Raw genomic sequence first — 26,236 nt, forward strand, 5'->3', positions numbered from 1 at the left:
AAAAGTTTAGCGGAAGTACAAATCTGATAAATACTTTTCTGGAAAGACTTTATGAAAGCAGTTGGTCTCCTACGTTGTTGGTGTGAATTGTCAATTGATATCATCCCTATGGAAGGCAACATGTAATATGGATCAATTCCACTTCTGGGAATTTATCCTACAGATACATTTGCATACACGCCAAATGGCACAGTTAGAATGGTGTCTTGCGTTAATTTGCACTTTTTTAGACTACTCACGAAGGTTAATTATCTTTTCATACGATTTGCCCAATTGTCTATTTCTTTTGCTTGCCAATTTGTAGGAGTTGGGTTTTTTGTGTGAGTTTGTTTGTTTTTTTTTTTTTTGTATATTAGGCAAATGGATCATTTTGCTGCATCAGTATTAAATATTCTCTCCCTATCTACTTGAATTTTTAATGAAATCAAGTTGGTCAATATTTGCCTTTAGGGCTTATAGGTCCCTTTCTCGCTTAAGAAAGCCTCTCTTTCCTGGAGTATATACCTCTATTCTCCTAACTTCTCTCTTACTATTTTTTTTTTTTACATCACATTATGACAGACTAATTCATATTAAAGTAATTTAAATTAGCTCAGAATGGCTAACATGAGAGGTTTCTTTTCATAGCCAACTTTCTTAGTCCATCGAATCAACAGCTGATTAAATACTTGAGTCCTGCTCTGCCTACTTTCACGACCGCATTTACTCTCATCAGAGCCCCAGCTAAAGGCGAGCTGCCAGCTCACTCAGAGATAACTATTTTCCTAGGCTACACATAATCTATGCTAGAAAATAGAGTGAAGTGTTTTAGTCTGAAAGGCTTTTCAACTAAAGCTCCTGCTGAGCTTAAGGCTTCATCTGGAAGCAAGAGTACAGGAACCATGTTAACGCCAGCAATGGGCTTAATTAAATGAAACATTTGATCCTATCAACTAGAACTAGAAAACAAGATTTTATAAAAAGAATTGAGAGTTGTCACCACCTCCGTATATAGAAGACTGAGACTAAGAGAGAGAGCTCACACAGAGAGATTTATGGCATCACGTTGACGTGGGAAGAGATCTGTGCACGCGGTGAGTTGCCAGTAATTCTTGAATTGGATGCTAAAGCTATACTGCTTTGGATGGAATTTCAAGAACTATCAGGATGGGGATGGCACCAGCTGAGATGGACCATGTATTTTTAAAAGTGTGTGTGTGTATTATACATTTAAATATTTAGAGACTAGCCAATGAGCTGCAGATTAGTACCTATGAGACATCAGTTCCCATGATCTAAAGCACTGTAAAAAGTGACAGGGGTTACCACATCTAACTCTGACCCACGTAGTAATAAGTAGCAGAGATAGAGTAACAATGCAGGTGAGCCTGACACTCTTCACCACAATTATGTTGATGATATTGATGACAAGGTCAATGAAACTGTGGTGTGAATTAAAAGCACCCATCCCTCTGGTCTGAAGAGATACCTTCCTGAGTTAAAGAGATAATCTTTTCTTGGGAAAGCATGCTTTAACAATTTATCAAAGGAAACTACCAAGTTTTGTGGCAAAAACATAAAAACACATCTGACTTCTCTGATTTTGAGAAGTTATTTTTAAAAGTAAGCTAAAGCAAACCAATTTGCAGAAAATAAATATACTAACCAGATGACCGTCTTCGTTTTAGGGCATGAAAATTAGCACATTAATACTGTTACAATCACACATGTAAGATGTTCTTTAAATAAAAGAAACAAAATAGAAACGTAGGTAGAGTTGAGTTAAATGAAAGTACTTACTGGAAACCTAACTACAGTGACATCTGTCTTTGTGGCCTCGACCAGGAAATCCATCCAGAAGTCCACAAGTTCCTGTTTGGCCACAGGCTGTTCTGAAGTCAGCTTCACAAAATGCTTATATATCAAAATTGTCTCTACAATAGACTTCAGGTACCTAAAAATCAAACGATATAAAACACATAATAGGCAAAGTTAGAACCACCTGCTCCCATGTATCCCAGTCGTATTCTGCAGATGTAATCAAAAGACAGCATTAATAATTATACATTCATAGTCACCAAACACTACCCATTATTTGCTACTTGTCATGTACTATCATATATTATCTCTTTTAAATCTCACAAAAATTCAATAAAGTAGGCTGTTCTATCACCATTGTAAAGATGAGGAAACTGAGGCTTAGAGAGCTTAAGTAACATGGACTGGACAATGCATCTACTTAAAACATGACTTTTAAAATAATGTCAATTCACAGTCACAGGAAACAAATTATGGTTACCAAAGGGGAAAGAGCAGGGGAAGGATATATTAGGAGTTTGAGATTAACAGATACATATCACTATATATAAAATAAATAAACAGCAAGGACCTACTGTATGACACAGGGAAATAAATTCAATTTTTTGTAATAATACATAATGGAAAAAGATCTTAAAAGGTATATGAATTTCTATATGTATAACTGAGTTGCTTTGCTGTACACCTGACACTAACATTGTAAATCAACTACACTCCAATAAAAAAAAATTAAAAATAAAATAAAATAATGCCCATATTCTATTCAAGGAAGTGGTTAGTGCATTGGTTTTAAAACATGCTTCCTTGAGAAAGCTTTTCTGGATAGACACTTCATAAAGGACATTATTTTGTGCTAAAGTAACTCAGCTCACACATATTATACGAATATCCTCAAACCTTATGACAGATGGTGCCTCAAAGGAAAAAGTTAGGAAAAAATAAGGAGCAAGATAATCACGTGAGATAATGAGTATGTAAGCACTTTGTAAACTATAGACATAGAAGTTAACATTAAACTACAGAAACTTAAGGCGTAGTTTTGTAGTTGTTATTACCATTGCATAAAATAACTTGTTTATTGTCCACAGAAGCCAGGACACCTCAGACCAAAGCTCTTTGTACCTGTGTTTCAGTCTCTTCCTCCACTATCAGAATGGTCATCATAAAGAAATAACCAATTTGGTTGCATGTGACAGACACATGCATTTATTGGTTCATTTATTTCATGTCATTGGCTGAATGCATGCTGTTGACAGGCTACTAACAGGACAGCCCTGTTCTCAAGCTGCACCTAGTGCCAAGAAGACAGAAATGTAAAAGATGTGATAAACACTGTGAAAATAAATATCCACGGAGCTGCAACTAACAGACATACAGCTAACAAAAGTCATACACTCAACATCAGTAGATATGACTAAACTAAAGAATGATGGAAACACGAAAGAAGAAAAGTGCCTGAGATGAAAGGATCACATGTGTGTATGTAACAACATCTGTCATCTTCTCTCTGGGTGCAGGGCGGGGTGTGAGGTCAGGGTGTGATTTACCAGCAGACGGGATTTGCGAGTGGTCCCCAGGTAGAGGAGAAGGCTGAAGGAAGGGGGTGCTCAGCGTGTGCTGAGACACAAAGGCACCAAGCCAAAATCTGGCATGTTCAGTGTGAACAGAGAGCAGCATAAACCTAGGGGTGTGACAAGAGCTGAGCTTTAATGACTAAGGGCAAGCCTTGTTTGCCACGCCGAGGAGATGGACTTTATCCCTTAGGCTGTGAGGAGCCATTAAACGATACTGATTTAAAGATTTCAGTGGAAGGGAAGGATCAGACATGCATTTTAGAAAGATCATTAAGGGAGTGATGCTGAGGAGAATTTGCTAATGAAAGACACCTAAAGGTGAAAAAGTGCTTTAAGAAGCCATGAAGGTCTACTGTGGTGGGCATCTCCTCAAACAGTCCCTCTGATGAAAAAAAAACTCCATGGTCTGAGCTCTGAGCTGCTCTAAGCCTTTCTTGATATCACAGTTAACCTTTTAAAGTCTTTATAGCTAATGGTCAGTCATTATATGTGATGCATAATAAAGTTAGCATTAAAAAAAAGCAGTCCTGAATGCAGATGGAATTTTGCTTTCCTCTCTCCAATGACCGCATACACAGTGATGAGACAGGTGCATCCCAAGAACAATCTGAAATTAGAAAAACACACAAATACAGGAAACACCTAAATGCGTCGGTGAACCCTCAGTCAAAAGAAGTGAAAATCGAGAAGGAGAATTCCAAAAGTGAGATCAGATCCTGAAGGAAACAAAGGACACGTGTTTGGAGCAGAGGCCTGGAGGCTGAGAGGGGAAGAAGCTTGTGAAACTGCTGATTCGAGTCGCAGGTGTAAAATTCGATGCCTTTGCATGATTCAAGTGGGTAACACTGGCCAACCTGGGCTAGTGGGTTGGTCATTGTGATGGAAAGGCTAAGCTTGGTGGCCGGCAGACATCACCTGTGTCCAGAGTCATTAGAACTCACAGACAACACATTTTATTTATGGGCATCGATCACTTTTTCCTCTAGATTCTGCATTTTATTCTCTAAGCAAATAAAATCACCTGTCGGTTCAACAAATTTCAGTTTAGAAACAAGTGACAGGAGCTTTCATTAAAAATAAATGCATAAACATCTAACAATCTCCTATTACCATGCTGGTGTCTTCAGTTTGAAAAGCTTTTCAGATGCTTGAATGACTCTCAAGTGGTCATTGGCCAGGACACTTGCCCCCAGAAAAAATCCAACTTCCCAGTAGCTCTGGAGTTTTTCCAAGTTTCCCTTTTTACCAAGAAGGCTACTTAGCTTCACGCCTAGAAGATGAACAGGAAGAATAAAGTTACAGACACACAGTAGACAGGCAGAGCTGAGTTTTTATTAAAAAGCAAAATTAAGCTTTCATTCCTCCTTTCAGATTAAAATAGCCTGACGTTTCTGATTCTAAAAAGGGCTTATGTTCATTGTAAAAAAAAAAGTCAAACTAATCAGAAAGTTACACAAAAGAAAGTGAAAATTTCCCTTTAATGAAAAAACTCCCAAATAACTGCCACTGTAATACATCACTCCAGGATTTTTATGTATGCCTCTATATGCATAAATTGAAAGGTGTAACACTAAACGGCTTGCTCTGTAAGCTCCTTCTTTCCCTTATTATAGCATGGAGTCTTTAGTTACTTGAAAGGGAAATATACTGAAATTCTATCAGTCAGTTGAAATGTATGCAGTACATATATCCCACAAGAATAAAATGCTACATAATAATTTATATGCAAAACAGTTATTATACACTTATAAAGTTAAAGAAATAAAGAAGCTGACAGATAACACTGTCTTGATTACTGAGGCTTTATAACAAGACTTGAAATCAGGTCACATAAATCCACCAACTTTGTTCTTTTTCAACACGGCTTTGGTACTTCTAGGTTCTTTGCATTTCATTCTAATTTTTTATGTCTACTCTCTCCTGTATTATTTTTGCAATTGTAAGTATGTGTTTGCTTAAAAATAATATGTCCCTGTAGAATTTTTAGTGTCACCAACATCCATAACATTAAAGTGTCATAAAATAGATAAACAAGTTTTTAGTGTATAGCACAGGGAACTATATTCAATATCTTATAGTAACCTATAATGAAAAAAGAATATGAAAAGGAATATATGTTTGTACATGTATGACTGAAACATTACGCTGTATACCAGAAATTGACACAACATTACAAACTGACTATACTTCAGTAAAACAAACAAAAATACATTAAAGTGTCAGAAAAGTTATCTGAGATTTGGGAGTAAGATAAAAAGGTGGAACATGTCATTTTAATATCATATGGGGGCATAAGGTACTCAAGGACTGTCTACTGAAAGTGTAGCTAGTTCATCTCACTATTTACTATTTAATTTAACAATCTCAGACTTAGAGAAGTTTGCTTGTTAACTTGTATGTTTTTGTTTAGTAAATATACAGATAATTTCTGTCTAGTGAAACAGTTAATTCCTAAGATTTATAACCTTAAACATATAAACTTTAAAAAAGTTAGTTGGACATAAATTAGTTTTAAAAAATCATACTCAGAAATCTTACTCTAATATTTCTTTAAGTTCTTTATGAATACCCTAGCTTCTTAAACACAGTTTGAATGAGACATAGCCTCTTACTGTTTTCCATGTTGAGTTAAATAAAATCTTCTACACAGGGTCCATTTTATATTTCCTGAGAGTTATGAAGTTACCTTTTTTGAAAAGTATACTTTAATGAAACAAAATAATCTTTTAAAAAACTTTCTGCTGCTTTTTATTATATAATTCCACTTACGTCCTGAGTAAAATAGGGAAAAGTCCATTTGAGAATTCTTCACATTTTGTGATGATAAATTAAAAAGAGAACAACTTTGCCACCTTAAAATTTCATGAGATGAAAAAAACTATACATGTGTATGCAAAACATCTATGATCTCCTATCTAAACATAAAAAATACGACAAACACAAATGGAAGGAGAAAGTGCAGAGGGAAAATTAGATACAAAGATGCGTGTCTCTACCAACCTCAGTTAGAAATGAACATCTCTTTTTTGTGTCATACTTTCAGGACAATGAATCCAGGACTCATGAAGCACTAAACCATTTAAACATTTAAATAGGGACTATGAAAGTGGTTGATAGTAAAATAAAAATATTCGTTTTGAAATAAAATTTCAGATTTATTCTTGCATACCCTAAGTTCATTCAATGATAGTGACCTTTAGTTTTGGCCCCGGCATAAACTTGTCACATGACTGTGATGCTGAGCCACTCAACCTTCGGACAAACTGTATTTTTGTTTTAATGGCAAATAGTACTTTAGTATACGGATGTGTCATGATTTATTTACCCAAATGCAGATGGTGGCTGCTTTTTATTACTGTAAACATTCTTGTACACATAGCTTTGTGCACTTGTTCAATTATTTCTTTGTAATAAAGTCTTAAACCTGGACTTGTTGGGGACAGAAGATACGTCCCTTTTAAGTGTTGATATTATAGATATTATCATGTCTTTTTGTCTTTGCCAGTCTGATGGAGGAAAAAAATGGAACTTTGTCTTTTTTTAACCGCTGAGATCAACTGTCTTTTCAGACTGTCTTTTCATATGTTTGTATTTCTTTTGTGAATTAACTTATACGTTCTTTCCACATGATGGATGAAATTGTCTACATGAAGACAGTCATCTTTTTTAAGTATGGAGTTAGAACATGGCTCTAATTTTTTATATTTGGGATCTCTCTCTCTCTCCATTCCCCTTCCACCCCCACCCCCCAGCCAAGGAATATAGGAATAAACATCTTAGTGCATAAACTTTGTTTCATATTTAGGATTATTTCCATAGGATAGCATCTCAGAGGTAGCGTTATACTTGGTTCCAGGCTATAACACCTTTAAGGGTCTTGATCTCTGGGGCCAAATTATTGCTGATGGATGACTATATCTTTTTACCAAGTCCTTACCATCTGGATACTTCTCATTATTTAAAAAAAATTTGGCTAAACTTTATAAGCAATGAATTGTATGTCATTGCTGTTTTAAATATCAGTTCGTCGATTCAATTGTCTGTTTAGGCAATTTAAATTTTGACAATGCTCTAATTAGAACTGGTTGACTTCTAAGAATTGAAGATTTTTTTAATAGCTTAGTTTCTATCACAGCTTTTACATCTTGCAGCTGCTATTAGATGCAAGGCTGTTTTAATAGAGAAAGGTAGGAAATGAAGCCTTCATTGAATGCTCATTATGTACTTAGCACTGTGCACAGCACATTGAAAATGTAATTCTTCAATCCCTAAACAACACAATGAGTTGGAGGTTATCTCCCTTTTGCAGTGAGGAAAAGAAAAAAAAGGCTGAGAGATGTTGAGCAACTTGTTGCAAGTCACACAGCCCTGATGGAGATTAGATTTTCATCTTAACTTTCCATTGTGAAGAATTCCCAGCATACATGAAAGTAGACAAACTTCTACAATGAATGACCACATATTCAGGAATGCCTAACATTTTGTTATTGCTTCATCTCCCTGAATATTTTTTCTAAACCATTTTAAGTTAAATTACAGATGTCATGACATTTCACCCTTAAGTACTGCAGCATATATCTTTAAAAATTCTCCTACATATCCTATTTGATTATTGAACCTAACAAAATTAATAATTTCCTAATATTATCTAACATCTAGTCCTGGTTCAAATTCCCTAATTGTTCTCCAAATATCTCTTAAAGCTTTTTATTTTCAAACTAGAATCCAAACAAGGATCATTAACTGCATTTATTTTTTTATATCTCTAAATTGCTCTTTTTTTTTTTTTTTGGTGGGGGTCTTTTTTGGGGGGCAAGTAATTACATATTTATGTGTTTATTTTTAATGGAGGTACTGGGGACTGAACCCAGGACCTCATGCATGCTAAGCACTCACTATACCCTCCCCCATCTAAATCTCTTTCAACCTAACCAATCCACCCAGACTTTTTTTTTTTTTTCTACTACATTGACCTTTTGACGAGTCCAGGAGGGAAGTCCAATAGAATGTCTTCACATTCTGGATCTGTCTTATGGCGCTTCATGGTGTTGTTTGATTTATTTCTCTAGCCACTGTGATTCCTATTAACTAACTGTTAGATCTTAAGATCCAGGTTAAACATTTTTGGAAAGACTATTTCACAGGAGATGCTGCCTACTTCACAGTCACCGTATCAGGTGGCATAAGCCCAGCCATCCCACTATTAAAGATGCTAGTTGGATCACTGACAGCTGGACCCTGCAAGGGATATATACAATGGATAGCACAGGTACATTTGTTTCTTTGTGATTAACAAGTAATCTCTGGGTGAGCTTTGGTATCATGCAAATATGGTAAACGAAAAAAAATTTTTAAGTAAAGATTTCCACTTAATAGTTTTAGTTCTATTTGATGATCATTTCAGAATGATTATTTCAACATCACTATCATCAGCTTTATTATTCCCTTTCGTTTATTGGCTAGAGTTCTTTTGAAGACTACATTCTCCTGAAGAATTACACAGTAGTATGTAGCATGCCTTAAGAAGACCTTTATCTCCTCAACTGGATGAACTATAGTATCCCTTTAAAAGGAAGGGAAAGTACTAAATCTTTTCCCTATGATTTTCGATTTGCTGAGAATTTGGTCACCTTCACAGATGACAATTGAGTTGTTTTGTGGTTGGTGATGAATTTTGTTTTTCTTTTCTTTTTCTTGATTATCTGTATAGATTCATGGATTTTTATATTCAGTAACAAATTTTATTTTTATTGCTCTTTGCAAATAAGATTCAAATAATGGTTTGTCTCAATTCCAATCACACTATTCTTTTATTACATTATCATCTCATACTGTGTCTCACGGTTGAAAATTCTAGAGGATGGGAGAATCATCTTCTGTTTAGCTAAAGTTTGAATATTAATTTTAAGGATTGTGAAGCTGAAAATAGGATAAAGATGTAAGATGTGGTTCTGTATTTTTAAATCCTAGTTCTAAATAGTCCAAACATCAATGATTACTCAAAAAACTGGGAAAATAAAACACAGATTATGAAGCAACTAGTCATAACCTCAAACAGACACACAACTAGAATTAAGACTCTTTGGGCAACAGCTGATGACTGTGAAAAACTGTTCTTACATTAGAGGTCCTAAACTTAATATAATATTTGGAAAGCTTCAGATTTAGTGATCATCTTATGACATCTTAATTTTTAATTGTTTACTCTTTATAAATAAATCAAACTTTAAAATCCATCTAAAGAAAAGATTTCACAAAGAAAAGTCTGATTACTATCAGAAATTCAGTAATTCAGACTAATTTGTATGCTTGCAGGCAACCAACAGAAAAAAAGAGAGAAGATATAAATTACTGAAAATTTTGATTAAATAAAGAATGCAACTGCATATCTTTAAAATATGTCAGATATGTTACTAGTCTTATTTCATTATACACTATTAGTTAATATTATTATTATATTAAAATATTCATTTATTTAGTCAACTTGTTTTTCCTTGAAAATCCCTTTAATCCTATTTCACCACATAAAAATTATCTTTTGGTCCACTTATGTTAATTAGCATAATATATGACTGAGTAGAATCTAAATTAGTGAGTTTTAACTGCCTTTTAGTTATTAAGGACATACAATTTAGAGTGTATAGTACAGTATTTTAGAACCTTAAAACAGCTCTTATAAGAGCTAAAAATTCATTGTCAAGTCATATTTTAAGTCTGTATAGGTTTTTCAATTTCCAAAATTAAAAATTCAGCTTTATATGTTTTCAAATGCTTGTTCAACATTATTATTATGAATGAGTTCTTCTTGGAAAAAATCGAAGTATGTTTCCTTTACAAAGTTACAGTAATCACAGTTCCTCAAACCTCAGAGTGCTGACCATCCTTTTTTCCCCTAGCTTTTTTAAGATATAATTGACATAACATTGCGTAAGTTTAAGGTATACAAAGTGTTGATTTGATACACTTATATCTGACAAAATGATTACCACTATAGCATTAGCTAACACTTCCATCATGTAATATAATTTCCATTTCTTTTGTGTGTTGAGAACATTTAAGATCTACTCCCTTAGAAGAGTGATGACCATCTTAATCTACATTTTACTTAAAAGTGAGAATTTAGAATAGGTACATTTCAAACCATTCTGTTATTGCTCTACTTACACATGCAAATCAGTGTAAATTTCTGCAGTGATCTGGAAGATTCAACCTCAAGTTCAAGAACAGAGCAATACAAATGATTTTTAGATCACCGATGTATGGGGAGATTTGGTTAGTATAGAGTTTTTTAAAATAACCTTAAATAATAATTTCCAAAAAGCACAGATTGCAGTGTATTTTTTCTGATTTCATTTGCCAACTAAAAAAATTATTTCAAATAAAACTTTGTGCATTGAATACCATTACAATTCACTAGCAACAAGCATTCATTCTTTTAGTCTGGGTCTTTTAAAAAGTACTTAATATTCAAACTTTACTTGCCTTCAAAGACTTTCCAGAACATTACATAAGGCAATTTTACAAGCTCTTCCTGAATAATGAAAAGAAAAGAAAAAAAAATTCCAGGGCTCATTTTCCTCTTTGTGAAAAATTGAACAAAACATTCTCCAGTTAAAAATCTTAAAAGTTTTTTCTACAATTCATAGCTTCACATCATTTTTTTTTCTCTACGAAAAATATGGCAAAATATTTCTCTGTCTGTAGTAAAAACTCCTACAACAGTTGGAAAGGTTCTCTGAGAGAGGGTGGTTAGGTACTCAAGAGAGTGCAAAATCTGATTACCTTAGACAATATTCAGTATCTAGAATCTTAAAAAATGCTATCAAAGCCAGAACCAAGGAAATCACACAAAACGTGTTCACTAAGGTGTCTTAATTTTTTAAAATTCCGAACAAGAGTCAGCATATGAGACAATGTCCACTGATAAAAGGGACAAAAGCACATTCTATCAATGGCTACAATTCAGAGATGGTCTCTGAGGAGAACAGTCACTGCCAAGACTGCCATCTGCTTGAGCTGTTGTTCTAGGAGCTTGGGAGGCTCGACCTCCAACTGCCCTGAAATCACAGGGGCAGGTGTGCACGTGAAACAGAAATAGGAAATATCACAGTTTTTTTTTTTCTTTTCTTTTTTTGTTTTTTGTTTTTTTTGAAGCACCAGGAAAGCAAAATCAATCTGAAACAGGAAGCTTTCCTGATATTCCACAAAACACTACCTTATTTGGGAGTTGGGGGGTTGAATGCAGAGCCCATATTTTTCATACTAGTTTGAGCTGGAACAAAAAAATATTAACTAGGGGATTTTTAGAAGCAGGTAAAGTAAACTATAAAATTGAATTACATCCCAATGTCAGAATTCTGCACAACGATGAAACACCAAACAAGGAGATGTAATTCGTTTTTTTCCAGGAAGTCAGATGAGATAGAAAGCAAAGGGACTATCTAACAAAGATTCTTTTTCTTTGCACCAAGTTGGGTCCAGTTTCTTGAGTTCCATGTAAAACATCAAGATGTAATTACCAACTTTTCGAAGCTCAAAGGAAGATTCAAACTGGTGCCCAGATGCCAGGAGGAGGACCGCATAATTAATTCCTGACTGTAGTGTTGGCTCAGATTCAAATGCCTTTTTGAACCTATATAAAAAAAAAGTACAAGTTTACTTTCTCAATCATGAAATTCTGAGTTTGCAATAGCTTCTGTTTGCATAACTCCAAGGCCTGAAGCAAGTAAAAATATTCCACTGGCCTTCACCCCAGAATCTAGTGTGCTATTAGGATTTAATGCTTAAGTAACTGCATATCCTCACCCTCTGCAACAAGGCATTCTCCCCTACTTAACTCAACCTCACCATAGCAGCTCCAAACTTTAAAAAAATCCTCTCTTCAACAGTCTTCCAGAAACGTGAGAGAGCGTGTATATGTGAGCACGTGTAAGCACTGAAAATTTAAAAATAAAAACCTTGCATGTATTTTAAAAAGTGATTTTTAAAAAGCTTTAAAAATACAAGAAGCGATGAGGAAGATCATCTAGGTAACACTGAAACAATCACTTCCATAAGAGTGATATAGACATGCAATAAAGAATGTCAATTGCAGAAAGAAATCAAGAAAAACAGAGACTGTGCCTGTGCATTCTAATTTTGGCTCAAAGAGAATGAGAACCGTTTCCTGAATATGCATGAAACTGAATATCAACCTTTAAAAATGCTTCAACATTGGAAAAGACTTCAGTGTTTGTACATCCACTGTATTTTCAAGGTAAAACTTCCTAGGGTCCGTTCAAGGGTCTCCTCATATACATCATTTAACAGGCATCAATATTCAGTATTATTTCATTTGAGGGCATGAAGAGCAAAATTTAAAAAAATGTCCTGGTGACTAATAGAATCTGAGACAAACATGAAAAATGACATCTCTATTTTTTAAAAAATCAGATTGAGGGAAATATAAAGACTAAATACCTAATGAATGACCATTTAATGATACCAAAAAAGGCCATTTAGGGAAAAGCACATTAAAATTCCAAGATAAAGGCATTTCTATTAAAATCATTAATTGTGAAAATAAAAGATGGTGGCTGGCACAATAGTGTACCTTTGAGTATATTCTTGCTTTTATATACACTTGAAATTTTCCATAATTTAAAATGGTAAGTTAAACTTCAAAACAAAAGGAAAAGTACAGCTTTGCTGAATATTGAGAATCATGTGCCCTTTTTAAGGGTCTTGCTTTTTAAGTAGCACAAATTTCTCTGAAACAAAACAAAAATCAATTAAACATTCATCTTACCTAGTTGACTCAAATAGTTATGTATGTGGAATAAGAAAAAAAAGTTTCCAACTGTATCACTGTTGCTGATTAAAAAGCATTTTTATCTCTCCAGAAGTACAGGTGTTTCCCAAATCTAAAATGGAAAAAGCATGTACCCAGACAGCTGCTATCCAAAGCAGGTCATATCAAGGAAGGACATAATTTATAAGTCTTAGACTCATATAAGACCAAAGGTCTTTGTGTTTGTTCAGAGGCAAGTAGAAGGTTCCAATAAAGATACAGGAGAAGAAGGGAATGAATACCTTTCTTTTTACCAATACTTTATACTTTCTACCAATTCATATCAAGATATGCAGTATTTTTCAACAAATAAATTCTTTTCCTTTCTTCTAAGAGAAAAGAACATGGGATGTTTCTCTTAAATGTATTCAAAGGAAGATGCAAAAAGCAAGACAATCCCAAATTAATGAATAAATATTGACTAAGTGCTTCCTATGTACCAAACTAACCAAGATGAAAACTGGGTTTATATCTGTTCTTCTGTTACCATAAATAATATATTTTAAAATATTTTTAACCAAAATATAAATACCAATATATTAATAATATATATTTTCTATGGCCCGTAGCACTCCATAACAATAAGTTGTACAAACTACGGAAGCTAAAAGATAATGCAAGGGCATCATTAGAGCAATAAAAGAAAAAAACAAAAGGTGTAAGAAAGTTTTTAAACAAGTAAAACTGGCAGAATTAGTTGCTAGCTGATCCTTACTACAAAAAATACTAAAAGTACTTCTTCAGGCTAAAAGATAGTGATTCCAGTTGGGAGCACTGAACTGAAGAGCGAGCATCAGAAAGAGTAAATATCTGACCGAATGGAAAAGGTATTAACTATTTTAAAACTATTGAATATTTAAACTGCTCTAAGTTTCTTTCCTTGCTCAGGAAATGGTGACATACAAATTTAAGGTAGAACATAGAAGTCAAGGATGTAGACTGTCATTTCTAGGGAACTACTAAAAGCGTAATATAAAAAGTATTACTAAATTGCTAATAGAGGATAAAATGTAATATTACATTAATAGAAAAAAAGGGGGGAATGGAGGGCTAAAGGAACAAAGAACATAACATATGAAATAAGTAGAAAATAAATAGCAAGATGATAGACATAACTGCAACCATCAGTTACCACATTAAATGCAAATGATCTAAACACTCCAAATAAAAGAGATCTGACAAATTTAAGAACTTTAAATTTGTTAAATTTAAGAACAGCAGCAAAAAAAAGAAAAAAAGAAAGAAAAAATAAAGAGACTTAACCATAATGCATTTAAAAGAGACACACTTTAAATATAAGAATTTAGTTAGGTTGAAAGTCTATCACTCAAACAGTAACCAAAAGAAATCTGCTGTGATTATATATTAATATCAGACAAAATTAACTTTAAGGCAAAAATTATCACAAGATATAAGGAGGAACATTTCATAATGATAAAAGGGTAAATTTGACAGGAAGATTTATAATCCTAAACATACTTATTAACATGGTTTCAAAATATATAAAGCAAAAATTGACAAAGCTAAAAAATATATAGACAAATCTACATTCACAGCTGGAGGTTTTAAAACACTTCTCTCAGTGATGATAAAATAGGCAGACAAAAATCAGTGAAGATATGGAAGATGTGAATAACATGATAAACCAAATTAATCTAACTGACTTATGTGGAACACTACACCCAACAACGGTGGACTGTATCCTGGGCTGTAAAGGCGCCTCTCATCACAACAGAATTAAACTAGAGAACAAGAAAGAAAGATATGTCTGTAAATTGGATAGCCTACTTCTGAATAACCCAGGGGTCAAAGAAGTCACACCAAAAATTAAAAGATATTTGAGCTGGGTGATTTTGAAAGTTCAATAGATCAAAATTTCTGGGATGCAGAACAATTTATATCTTTAAATGCGTATGTTGGGCAAGGAGCGAGATTGAAAAATCAGTGCCCCTAAGCTTCCATCTAGAAATATAACAGCATATTATCCCCAAAGTAGAAGGAAGGAAATAATTAAGGAAAGAGCAGAAATGAATGAAGTAGAAAGTGGATGTGCAATAAAGTAAATCAGCAGAGCCAAAAGTTGGTTCTATGAGAAGATTATTAAAATCGATAAACTCCTAGGTAGACTGTTCATCAGAGAAAGAGAGAGAGAGAATACAAATTAGTGTTATGCAAAACTATCAGGAGCAAAAAGGTGGGCATTATAAATCTTCCTGTCAAATTTAGCCTTTTATCATTATGAATTGTTCCTCCTTATCTCTTGCAGAAATTTTTGCCTTAAGGTCAGTTTTGTCTGATATTAATATATAATCACAGCAGATTTCTTTTGGTTAGTGTTTGAGTGATAGACTTGCAACCTAACTGTATTCTTATATTTAAATGCATTATAGTTGAGTTTCTTTCTTGAGCACTGTTTACAAAGCAATTGGGGGAACACTGTGTTTTACTCAAGTCTCCAATTATCCCAGAATTGTCGGTCCCTTAGGAGCCATCTATATCTGGACACCAATGACCCAGGTGTCATGCTGAGTTGCTAAAAACTCTTTAGGTTTGGTATTCTAAGGATAAAAGTCATCCAAAATTTGGAAATGCACTTAATAGACACAACAAGGACTAAAGAAAAATGATGTCAGTGGAATAATGGTGAGCTAAAACTCTGGTGGGTAAGAAGGGTAGGAGAAACAGAGATAACATGGAGAAAGGTATCTCAAAGCCAAGAAAAAAAAAGGGGGGGGTGCTAATTTAGCAAATGGAAAATAGACATTGGTCTTTATTTGTATGTCAGTTGGTTGGTTACATAACTCTTCATGAGTAAAGCCAATCCTATTAATAATATAAAAACTAAACAGTTACTAGGCACACATTACTGTTTGAATAGTACTGTCACTGACGTAAAAGAAAATTAGTTGATAAGGCAAAGCTGTCTGTTCTTTCCCGTTACTATGGAAAAGTGAACATATTAATGCTAAAAACAGACTTAATGCTTTTAATTTCCTGGCTATGGATCTTTTTGGCATTACAACAGGGGAGATATGATTATGCTAATACAGTACAAGCACCTAATTTCCTGTCAAAGACCTGAAAATGACTTCATATCTCCCCTCCAGAATGAGATATCGTCATCTCTAAAACCAAATATGATTTCAAGCAATCACTGCCTATCCCACGTGACCCCACGACAGCTGTGGTATATGAAATTCAAGCAATTTCCTGTGTCCAAACATACAGATTCTCTGACTTTTCCCTCACTAGCTAAACTCTTCAGCTAGGTCCAGAAAGAAGAGATTGGAAACTCAGGAATATTTTAGAAAAAGGGAATCGAATCACTATCCATTATCTAGTCAATATCCATTTTGAACATGGATAAATACAACACTATATGAAGACACAAAATATTTTCACATATTATATGCTAAGGATATAACTCTGAGAGGTCTACTAAATTCCAGGATGTTAACATATGTTGCTTCATTTAATCTTCACAACAGAACATTCATTCCTGCTAAAGTGAGAAGTCTAAACCATTTGTACTAATACCCTCTTCCTTGCTGGTGATTTGTGTGGTATTGGGCTGATGATGAAATCCTGGAAGCATAAAGAAATGTAAGGAAAGTGTGGGGTTGGTTTTTATGAGTGTTTTCTTAGTCCCAAGAAAAAGATACAGAAAAAGATGGCCTCCTTTTCTCTTGTCTCAGACTCAGGCATAGCTAAGTTCGACTGATGCCTGAAATGGCCCCAGCCACCTTGCAACCCTAAGAAGGCCAGACTGAGGGCAGAGCCACTCACAGCAATAACCAGGAAACAGACCCACCCAGCTGACAGTTTTAAGCTGCCAACTCAACCTACGCCCTGACTCAGCCCTATTTCTGGACTTCATGTTTTAGGAAGTGCGTTTTTTATTGCTTAAGTTCTTTGGAGTAAGGTATTCTGCTATGTGTCGGATGCTAAGAGCATTTTAACTCATCTAGGCGGGTATTATTCTTATTTTTCAAACAAGAAAACTGAATTTCCTGAAGGTTAAGTAATTTGCTCAAGATTACACTGTTTCCAAGTATTGGGTCAACATTTATTTCATGTCAGTCTCCTAAAAGTCCAGGCCTCTGGAACAAAACAGTACAGATATTCCTAGAAATGTCTGTTCCTGGAAATTCCAGGAAAGAGAGCTTAGGATATTGTAAAAAGAACACTGGATCTGAAAAAATTAGACTTGAAATTTTATTAATCACAAAACATCTAGAAATTCACTAATGTTCTTTGGGTTTCACTTGCCTAAGTTGAAAAATGGGAAGAAAAATGTCAGCCTTGCCTACTTCACCAGGGCCTTATAAGCCTCCAATGGTTAAGAACATATACCAAACCCTTGTGTGGACTCTGAAGTTTAAGGGATTGATTATTATTTCTATCTATTGAACAAGCACTCGTGCAACAAAATGTTCTCAGTAAATCACGTGGCATATGAATTCAGCATAACTATTTTGCGGTTATTTCTTTTTTAGGTTAGGTTAAAAAAGAAATTATGGAGATAATGTTGGCAATGAACTATTCATAGCCCTGCAAGTCACAGTCCATGGTATGGTCTTGGGTTATTCCAGTTAAGTCTGTCACTTCAGAAACTCTGTGGCCTTTTTTCAGGATGTAAGTCCAGGCTCTTGGGTCACAATATCTCCTACTTCGAAAGCTGGCCACCTCCCAACTTCCCCGCTTATCCTCACCTGGCTGTTTACCCTGCTGCAACCCCAAACATCCTCTCCCCCACACTGGTGACAGGTACCACTGCTGCTTTCTTTAACTGATATTTAACTTTATATAGAACAGCTATGATAAAAAGCTACAACCTTTTCACAACTAAAAGCTAAACTCAGTTCAATTCCTTAGAGATCAAAAAGGCATTTTTCATACCATAACTTGGATTATAGAAACTTAAATATAGAAAAAGTAGCATTATTTTAGCCATCCACAAGAGCTTCAATGACCCAAAATAACTAAGGAAGTGACAATTAAAAACAGCAAATGTTAGAGAACTACTCTTTTTTTATACTTACATCAGCAGGATGTGTTCTTTCAAACCACTCACCCTCTGTCCCGGATAAGATGCAACAATTAAAGTTTGTTCTACAATATATCACGATTTTGCAGACTTAAAAAACCTAAACTATACTTTTTTTTCTTATTTTCTATTTTCGTAATCTGAATCCTATGTAAACCTCTCAGAAAACAGGTCTGCAACAGAAGGTCTCCTTAGAAGTAAAAAGTGCCCTGGTATGGTTCTCCTACCAGCTACAATGCTCAGAGGAATGTCAAACTTTCCTCCTGTACTGTAAGGCAGAACAGTAAACTCATTAAAGACATTAAATGGGAGAGCCTCAAGAAAGAGTTCTATGTGCCACTGTAATCACAAGTGCTTGGGGCTCTTTTTCTGAGTTGAAGCTCTTATCCTTACACTTCCCATGATCAGTAGATGACTGTCCATTTAAGCCAACAGAAAATGATTCAGGCTATGGAAAGAGTCCTTGGAAGATGCTTTAGGGACTGACTGCCAGCCACTCACCCCTTATCCCATCCCAGCATTTGACAAGTGAAAAGTCAGAAGCTTATGGCTCAAAAAAGGTCAGTTGAAACATCCCTTCGGGACCCATGACTCAGGAAATGCATAACCCTGAGTAAGTCTGGCCAGATGCCTAAGAATCTCAGTAACACCCTCTTGTGTTAGCACCTCGACAATCATGCTTTACTTCTCAGCTCTAATAGAAAGGGGCTGGGGGGAAGGGTGCATTGGTTAGGGCCGATGCCAAAACATCAACCAAGACTGGGTATTTTTGCGGTACTGTGGGAGTTGTTGGATCAAAACACTGAGAAATACCAAAATGGCTCTACAAGTGTGAAGACATGATAAAGCACCCATTTTAAAATGCGGGGAAATCTTAACAACCTTTAGGACAAACGGATATAATGACAATTATGGTAGGTTATAGACAGGTAATCTACGGTAGAAATAATATTCTTATATTACTCAATAAATCAGTGAGTGACATACCAAGATTAACTCCTACGGATCCTCCCATTGAGCCTTCCCTGTTCTTACTAGAAAATCAATGAATAGCTTAAAATGAAATAATAAAAAACTGACATCTTTAATTTGACCTGAAGACTTTGAACACAAAGCTCTTTTGAGAGTTAATATTCTTCCGCTAAATGGGAACCATAGAAAAAAACCAGAATTGGGAAGTATAGAAAGTTAAAACGAAAACACCAGAAAAAAATTTTGTTCCTTACTGAACTTTACCTGGCCTTGAAAGCTCTCAGTAGTCTAAATTGTTTGGTTTTTCAAATGGAGAAACACTTATAATTTATTCCTGTGCACAATGCACACTCATTTCTTAGGAGATGTTTTTCGTTTGAATTCACTGACCATGAAAGTCAGGCTTTAAAAAATTACCTAAGCATTTCATCATCGCTACCAAATCAAAACATTTATACTGACACAATGCTTCCAAATATCGGATTTTAATTCTCCTACAATTAAGATTCTTCTGGAAATATTTTCCGGAAGAGGAAATCTTCCAGTAATAGGAAGTCTGCATAGTTTCATTTCTCTTTTGTAACAGCAGAAAAAAAATTGGTTAAGAGAAACTGTAAAACTCTCTGGATTGTAGTAAAAAAATATAATACAAATTTAAAATTCTGAACCAAAACTGTCCATGAAAATCTAGGAAATCACTTTCGCCAAGTTTTCCTCCCTGGTTATAACCCAGTATCCCAATTTCAGTCATCCGTTAAACTGCTAAGATGACACAAGATTTTGAAACATTAAGATTTCTGTTTCACAACTTTCAAAATGTTATAGCTATCATTGAGAAACACCTGAACTAGGTCAACCTCGTTTAGTATATTTCTTTAAATCAAGGAATATTTGGGAAATGTTTTAGAAATACTAAAAAGTACAGAAGAATAATGTAAGCGACACTTCCCATCGACATACCCACCACTCAGCTTAAGAAATAAAATGTTTTCTTTAATTTTTTTTTAGGTTTCTTTTTTTTTTTTTTGGTAGGGGGGTAGGTAATTAGGTTTATTTATTTATTTTTACTTTATTTTAATTAGGTTTATTTATTTTTTTATTTTTATTTTATTATATTTACTGGGGACCCAGTACCTCCTGCATGCTAACATGCACTTTACCACCTGAGGTATACCTTTCCCACAAGAAATAAAATGTTTTAAATATTCTCGCAGCTGCATGTGATGCCTTCCGTGATTCCTTTCTACTCCTTCGCCACTGGTACCTGTCATACTGATTGGGAATTTATGGTGTGCATTCATGCAGCTATACTTTTACTAGGTGTGTACGTTTTTAGTTTCTATAAACGATATCATGCTCTGTGTATCCTTCTGCCATTTTCTTATTTTGCTCAACTTTTTTTAGGATTTTTTTTTTTAAACACTGAAACCTTTATGTAGAGAAACTTCAAGAGTGTCTCTAGGGTATATTACTAGGAGGAGATCTGCTGGATCTAGGGTAAGCTGTCAGCTTTTCTTGACAATGCCAAAGGCTTTAAGTGGTCAAAACATTTTCCACCACCACCAGCAGGGACTGAGACTCCCATTTCTCAAATAGCCTTGCCAACAACTGAAATTGTCAGAGTTACACATTTTTGTTAACCTCCATAGTGTTATAAGCAGGAGGATCAGTGCAATAGAATCTACCCTGACATTTACAAAAGCTAGCACCTTGATGAGCAATGCAAATTTTAATGGACACTAGTTTCCCAATCTCTTCTTTTTAAATGGTTTATGATATTTTTTAAGCCTTGTTTAAAAATTCTTTCCTATCCTGAAGTCATAAATTCAGTTTGTATATCTTATTCTAAAAATATCTTTCTGAGGATTTTAAAAAAATATTTGATCTTTAATTCACTTGGATTTTTTTTTTTTTGTGCATGGGTTAAAGTAGGGATTCATTTTTATTTTATTTTTACAAGCAGATAAACAAATTTTCTCAGGACCATTCTTGAAGAGTCCATCTATTTCACTCTGGCTCATGAAACATATCATGCCATAAATCTAGTCTTATATATACATCTCTGCCTGTTCCAGGCTCTCTCTTCAGCTCCACTGTTTTATTTGTCTATGCCTACACTCCTACTGCAATATCTTCATTATTACGTCATTATAGTTGGTGTCATTATCTTGTAGAACAGGTCCCTCCACCTTGCTCTCCAAAATTGCTTTGCCCATTTTTGGCTCCCCTCTTTTCAAATATATTTTAGAATCAATTTGTCAAATTACATGAAAAGCCCTGCTGTGGAGAATTAACGTCTTCAAAATATCAAGTCTTCTCATCCACAGCCTTGGTATATTTTCCCATTCATTCAGGTCTTCTTTCTTGTCTTTCTATAAATTTTTATAACTGTTCCCCAATATTTTGTATTGTAGTATACATTATATTTATAATATCTTTTTAAAAAATTCTGTTTTTCTTAAATCATCGTCTATTCATCTAATTTACCCAAAATTACTCTGCCTTATTGAATGAATTTCATCAAAATTATTTACTCAAGCTATAAAGTCTAAGATTTTATTTAATAATATATAATCTAAAGGAAAATAAGAATAATTTAACACTCTTATTTGCAAACGACTTTTTATGTCATGGATTTATCAAGTATCTCACCCTGTACACTTACCAAGATGCTCCACGGTCTCTGCTTTCAGTGTCCATGAAGTTAGAGTCCAAAAACATATCTTTGTAGATTCGACCAACGAGGCAATACATATCCGAAGCCACTTGCCCTTCACTTTGCACCAGGGGAAGCATAATGTCAAGAGCTTTTGCTCGATCTCCAGGGAGATTTCTCCTAAGGTAGAGGAAGGAAACACCGTTGTTTCAAAATAGATTACAGACACAGTTTAGGCCAATTATCTTTTAAAAACTCTATTTAATATATTGATTCACATTAGTGAAGTTTGGCAGGATAGAAATAACAATTAGATTTTGGTAGTCCTCTGTAAACCTCTGTCCTAAGCCTTTTTTGTTTTTGTTTTTTTATGCTATTGCATGTCTACAGCTTCTAACAAGGATTTCTTTTGAGTTGCTTTTCTGCTAATGGTGATGGATTTGTGCTTACCCACCCACAGTCCTTCCAGTTTCCCTGCAGTCCCTATAAAGGTTCAAGTTGGTGGAGTGAGATTAGAAAAGCAGTCTCTGGCCCTGGGTGGGGCAGAGTCAACTAATCCAAATAGGGACAAAACCCTGACTACAGATTTCAACGGCTTTTGCTCCAAAACACTGAGCAAACTAATTCACAGACAATTCCAACAAACCAACTTTAACTCGAGACACCTGTTTTCTTCATGTGACCAATGGATTATCTAAGGAAGATGCTTTATGTAGGTCATTTTAAAATTAGCAAGTATGTACAGACAATTCACAAAGATAAACATTCTCTTAGGACTTATTTCTTAAACCTTGAAAACACTATGCTAAACGAAAGAAGCTAGTCACAAAAGACTATATATTGTATGATCCCATTACATGCAATGTCCAGAATAGGCAAATCTATGGAGACAGAAGGTAGATGAGTGGTTGCCTAGGTCTAGGGGATTTGAGATGAAATGGGAGGGAAACTGCTAATGGGAGGGGGGTTTCGGAGGGTGATAAAAATGTTTTAACATTTATGGTGTTGACGGTCACACAGCTCTGTTAATATACCAAAATTCATTGAATTGTACACTTTAAATAAAATTGTATGGTATGTGAAATATATTTCAAGAAAACAGTTCTATAAAAAGAGTTATTTCTATTCTCAGCTACTATTTTAAATCTTTCTGTCCATGAAATTCCTTTTTACACTTTGTACTAAATACGTTAAGTTTAGAATAATGCTTCACACAAATATATTTATCCTTTCATTCTATTCTATTTTAGAAAAGAGAGGCAAAAATATAGATAAAGGAAAATATGAAAGGCTCTCACGGACTTTCACTTTTCATTTCAAAATAGAATATATTTCATTCCACTTTTCATTTCATCTTTTAAAAAGGACTTATTTGAAGCTGGAAAAGGTAACCTCTAGAGGTTTCATCTCACTCTGTCAAATCTAAAGAGAAGGATATTTAATAAATGGGGAGATAAAACAGACTTCCATTATACATTATTGATAAAGTTAGCAAGTTCTAGAGTTTAGATAGATAAAAAAGGAAAGACGCGACCTTGGCTGAAGAGCATGCTGAGCTTCCTTTGTAACAGAGGTAGGAGGACCGAGTGGTGATGAACACAGACATCAGCATCAGACAGACCAGGGTCTGAGTCTTGGATTTACAACATGCTAACTATGAGCCTTGAGGAAAAGTCACTCAACCTCTCCCAGCTTCAGTTTCCTCACTGGTAAAATAATTAAGCCTTCATGGCAAATGCCCAATAGATGTGATGTCCCCCACGCCCATACGTCTTCTTTTTATCATTCTCTTCAGTTGTGGTAATCACATATATAGTCAACTCTCCACCATAGAGGAGAAGAGCACAATTAAGTTTCGGACAGTTCAGTGCTTTAGGCCTCCCTATGGCCAGAGCAAGGATGGTCCTCCACGGTGGCCCTGGGTAGAAAGTGGCACTGAGGTATGTGCCAGCCATGATGCCAACGGAAGGCCTAGAGGAAGGACTGGAAGCAGTGTTAGTCCTGGTCTGAGCAGATTCATGGACATGAATCTGGACATGGACATAAACCCCATAGCTTTTATTATAATGAGGTCTGTTCAGAGCAATCCCAGTGAACATATTCTCTGGTTAGGAATATGTTCACCTAGCTATAACTGTCCTTACTCTGGTTAATTTATTTTTGTGTAAATAACTATTTGGTGTTGAGTATATTTAAAGATAACATATCCATATAATTTTCAAAATCTTAGAAAAATATAAATAGCAAATATAAACTTTGACAGGTAAGAAAAAGAATTTTAAGAATTTAAGTATACAATAGCCAAGACATGCAAACAACCTAAATGTCCATTGATAGGTGAATGGATAAAGATGTAAGATCTATCTATCTATCTATCTATCTATCTATCTATCTATCTATCTATCTATCTCACATGTTCATATATATATGAATCACCTTGCTCTACACCTGAAAGTAACGCTGTAAATCAACTATGCTTCAATAAAAATAAGATTAAAGAAAGAATTTAAATATATAAACACTGAGGCACTTTTTTTTACTGGCAAAAAAGCCAGAAAAAGATCAGAATACATGCTTCCTAATTTTACATGGTTGAAGTAGAAATACTAACACTACATTCTAATAGGCAGTGGCTGCAACGCTACAGTGAAAACATACCACAGAGAGAATAGGCAGGTTAGAAAACAATGTTAGCCCATTGTGGCTGGGAAATTTTTCTTCTTACCTATTCAGTGCAAATGCACAATGAAACTTCACGTGGTGATGGGAGGCCAAATCAAAGGTCGGCAGCTTTTCTAAAGTCTCAACTAGCTTCACAATAGAATCATAGTCCTTCCAAACAAGAGGAGAATAACATAGAATTAAAGCATTAGGAGAAACTCCTGACATGAAATGCCTTTTGACAACCAGATACCTGAACCTGAGAAGAGCATTAAAAAGAGAACTAGAAATTGACAAAACATTGTAAACTGACCATATTTCAATAAAAATTAAAAAGAGAGAGAGAGAGAGAACTAGAACGCATGAACATTTTGAAGAATCTAGAACCAAAACGAAACTGTTTGTTTGCTTGTTTGAAGAGTTTGGATTACGCAGATAAAACATGAGTTACCACATCCGACCTTAAAAAACGTAAGCCATCTAGCATGGTAATGCCATGTTGTCTAAATGTGGGTGGTTTACTTCTCCATGGAGCCAGATTCCTGGTGTGCAGTGTCTTACCAATTCTTTTCAGGGAAATAATGTCTAAAATATCAAGGATATGGAACAACTGACCAAAGTTCTAAGTAACAAAATGATCTCATTCCAACATAAGTAAGCTCTCTAGTCATGGGCTCCTAAGTGCCACACTTCTCAACGTATGTGAAGCTCTGTTGTCCATGTGAAACCGTACTTGGGCCTGAAAGGTTGGGAATAGGAAACCAGAAGTCACTTAAATTTTACTGTAAAAATCCAATAGTAAATTCCCAACCCAGAGAGGATTTCCTTCTACTTACCATAATTTAAACATTTTAAGACATAAAAATTATAGGGCATGTTCATGTTTTACATTATATATTTTTAATGTTATTTTTATAATTGATCATTTGCACATTTCTTGCTTCTGGCTAGTTAGATCCAGCACTATTGATTTCCAGCAACACAATTTCAAGGATTAAGAGACATGTCCAAAAAGCTCTAAAAATTTCTGGTTTTTGCCAAAACAAAGCTTTCATTTATTGACTGACAGGTGTGCCTGAGGCTAACGAATAGAATAGGCTGGCTGTGGATTAGCTATGCATGCAAATTTTTCTTTTTGTTCTTTTGGAGGAAAAAGTCAAGCCTTTACTGTACAAGTCTTTCATAATCACTGACGGTTAACTCTTATGAGTCTGTTTTATTTATCATAAAATCTCTGGACAGAAAGCATTGGAGAGCCAATAAAAAGTCCATGTAGTGACATGAACGACTTATTAGCTAACTGAAACTGGATGTTAACATTCCCTTATTCTTCCAACAGGTTATATGACTAAGATTTTACCTCGAGCATCTTCTTACCTGAATATCTCTGTAGGAAAGTAACAGATTTATGACAATATCTGCTGTCAAGACTTCAATATTATCCACTCGCTGTCGAATCCTTGCCAATTCAGCTGCCAACTCTTTACCAGTGTATAAGTTACGAGCTTTCCTGATATCACTGAGTATAGATTCTCGGAAATACTGGCTGTTGGGAAAACACACATTTCAAGGAGTTAATACTAGAAAGGATTTCAATGGAAAGCAATGCTTTTATAAGGAAGTGAATGACATTTGCAGCATTCGTGCCTTTCAGTTCATTAAGTTGCATAGAAGGAATACCTCATCTATGTGGCATTAAG

At 34.8% G+C, this 26,236-nt stretch overlaps 1 protein-coding gene across 5 annotated transcripts in view; it reads right to left on the reverse strand.

Moving 5' to 3' along the window:
- The window catches only part of MAP3K5 (mitogen-activated protein kinase kinase kinase 5), a 202,219-nt gene that overhangs the window by 73,430 nt on the left and 102,553 nt on the right, over positions 1-26,236 (reverse strand). For all 5 annotated transcript variants that reach the window (XM_032485004.1, XM_032485005.1, XM_014562399.2 and 2 more), the window contains 6 exons: positions 25,914-26,082; positions 24,601-24,707; positions 21,885-22,055; positions 11,891-12,003; positions 4,482-4,641; positions 1,780-1,933 (listed from right to left, as the gene is read on the reverse strand). In XM_032485004.1, the coding sequence (XP_032340895.1) occupies positions 1,780-1,933; positions 4,482-4,641; positions 11,891-12,003; positions 21,885-22,055; positions 24,601-24,707; positions 25,914-26,082 (874 nt within the window). The remainder of the gene's footprint in view (positions 1-1,779; positions 1,934-4,481; positions 4,642-11,890; positions 12,004-21,884; positions 22,056-24,600; positions 24,708-25,913; positions 26,083-26,236) is intronic.

This window comes from Camelus ferus, chromosome 8, assembly GCF_009834535.1.
Source record: "Camelus ferus isolate YT-003-E chromosome 8, BCGSAC_Cfer_1.0, whole genome shotgun sequence".
NCBI classification, from domain to species: domain Eukaryota; kingdom Metazoa; phylum Chordata; class Mammalia; order Artiodactyla; family Camelidae; genus Camelus; species Camelus ferus.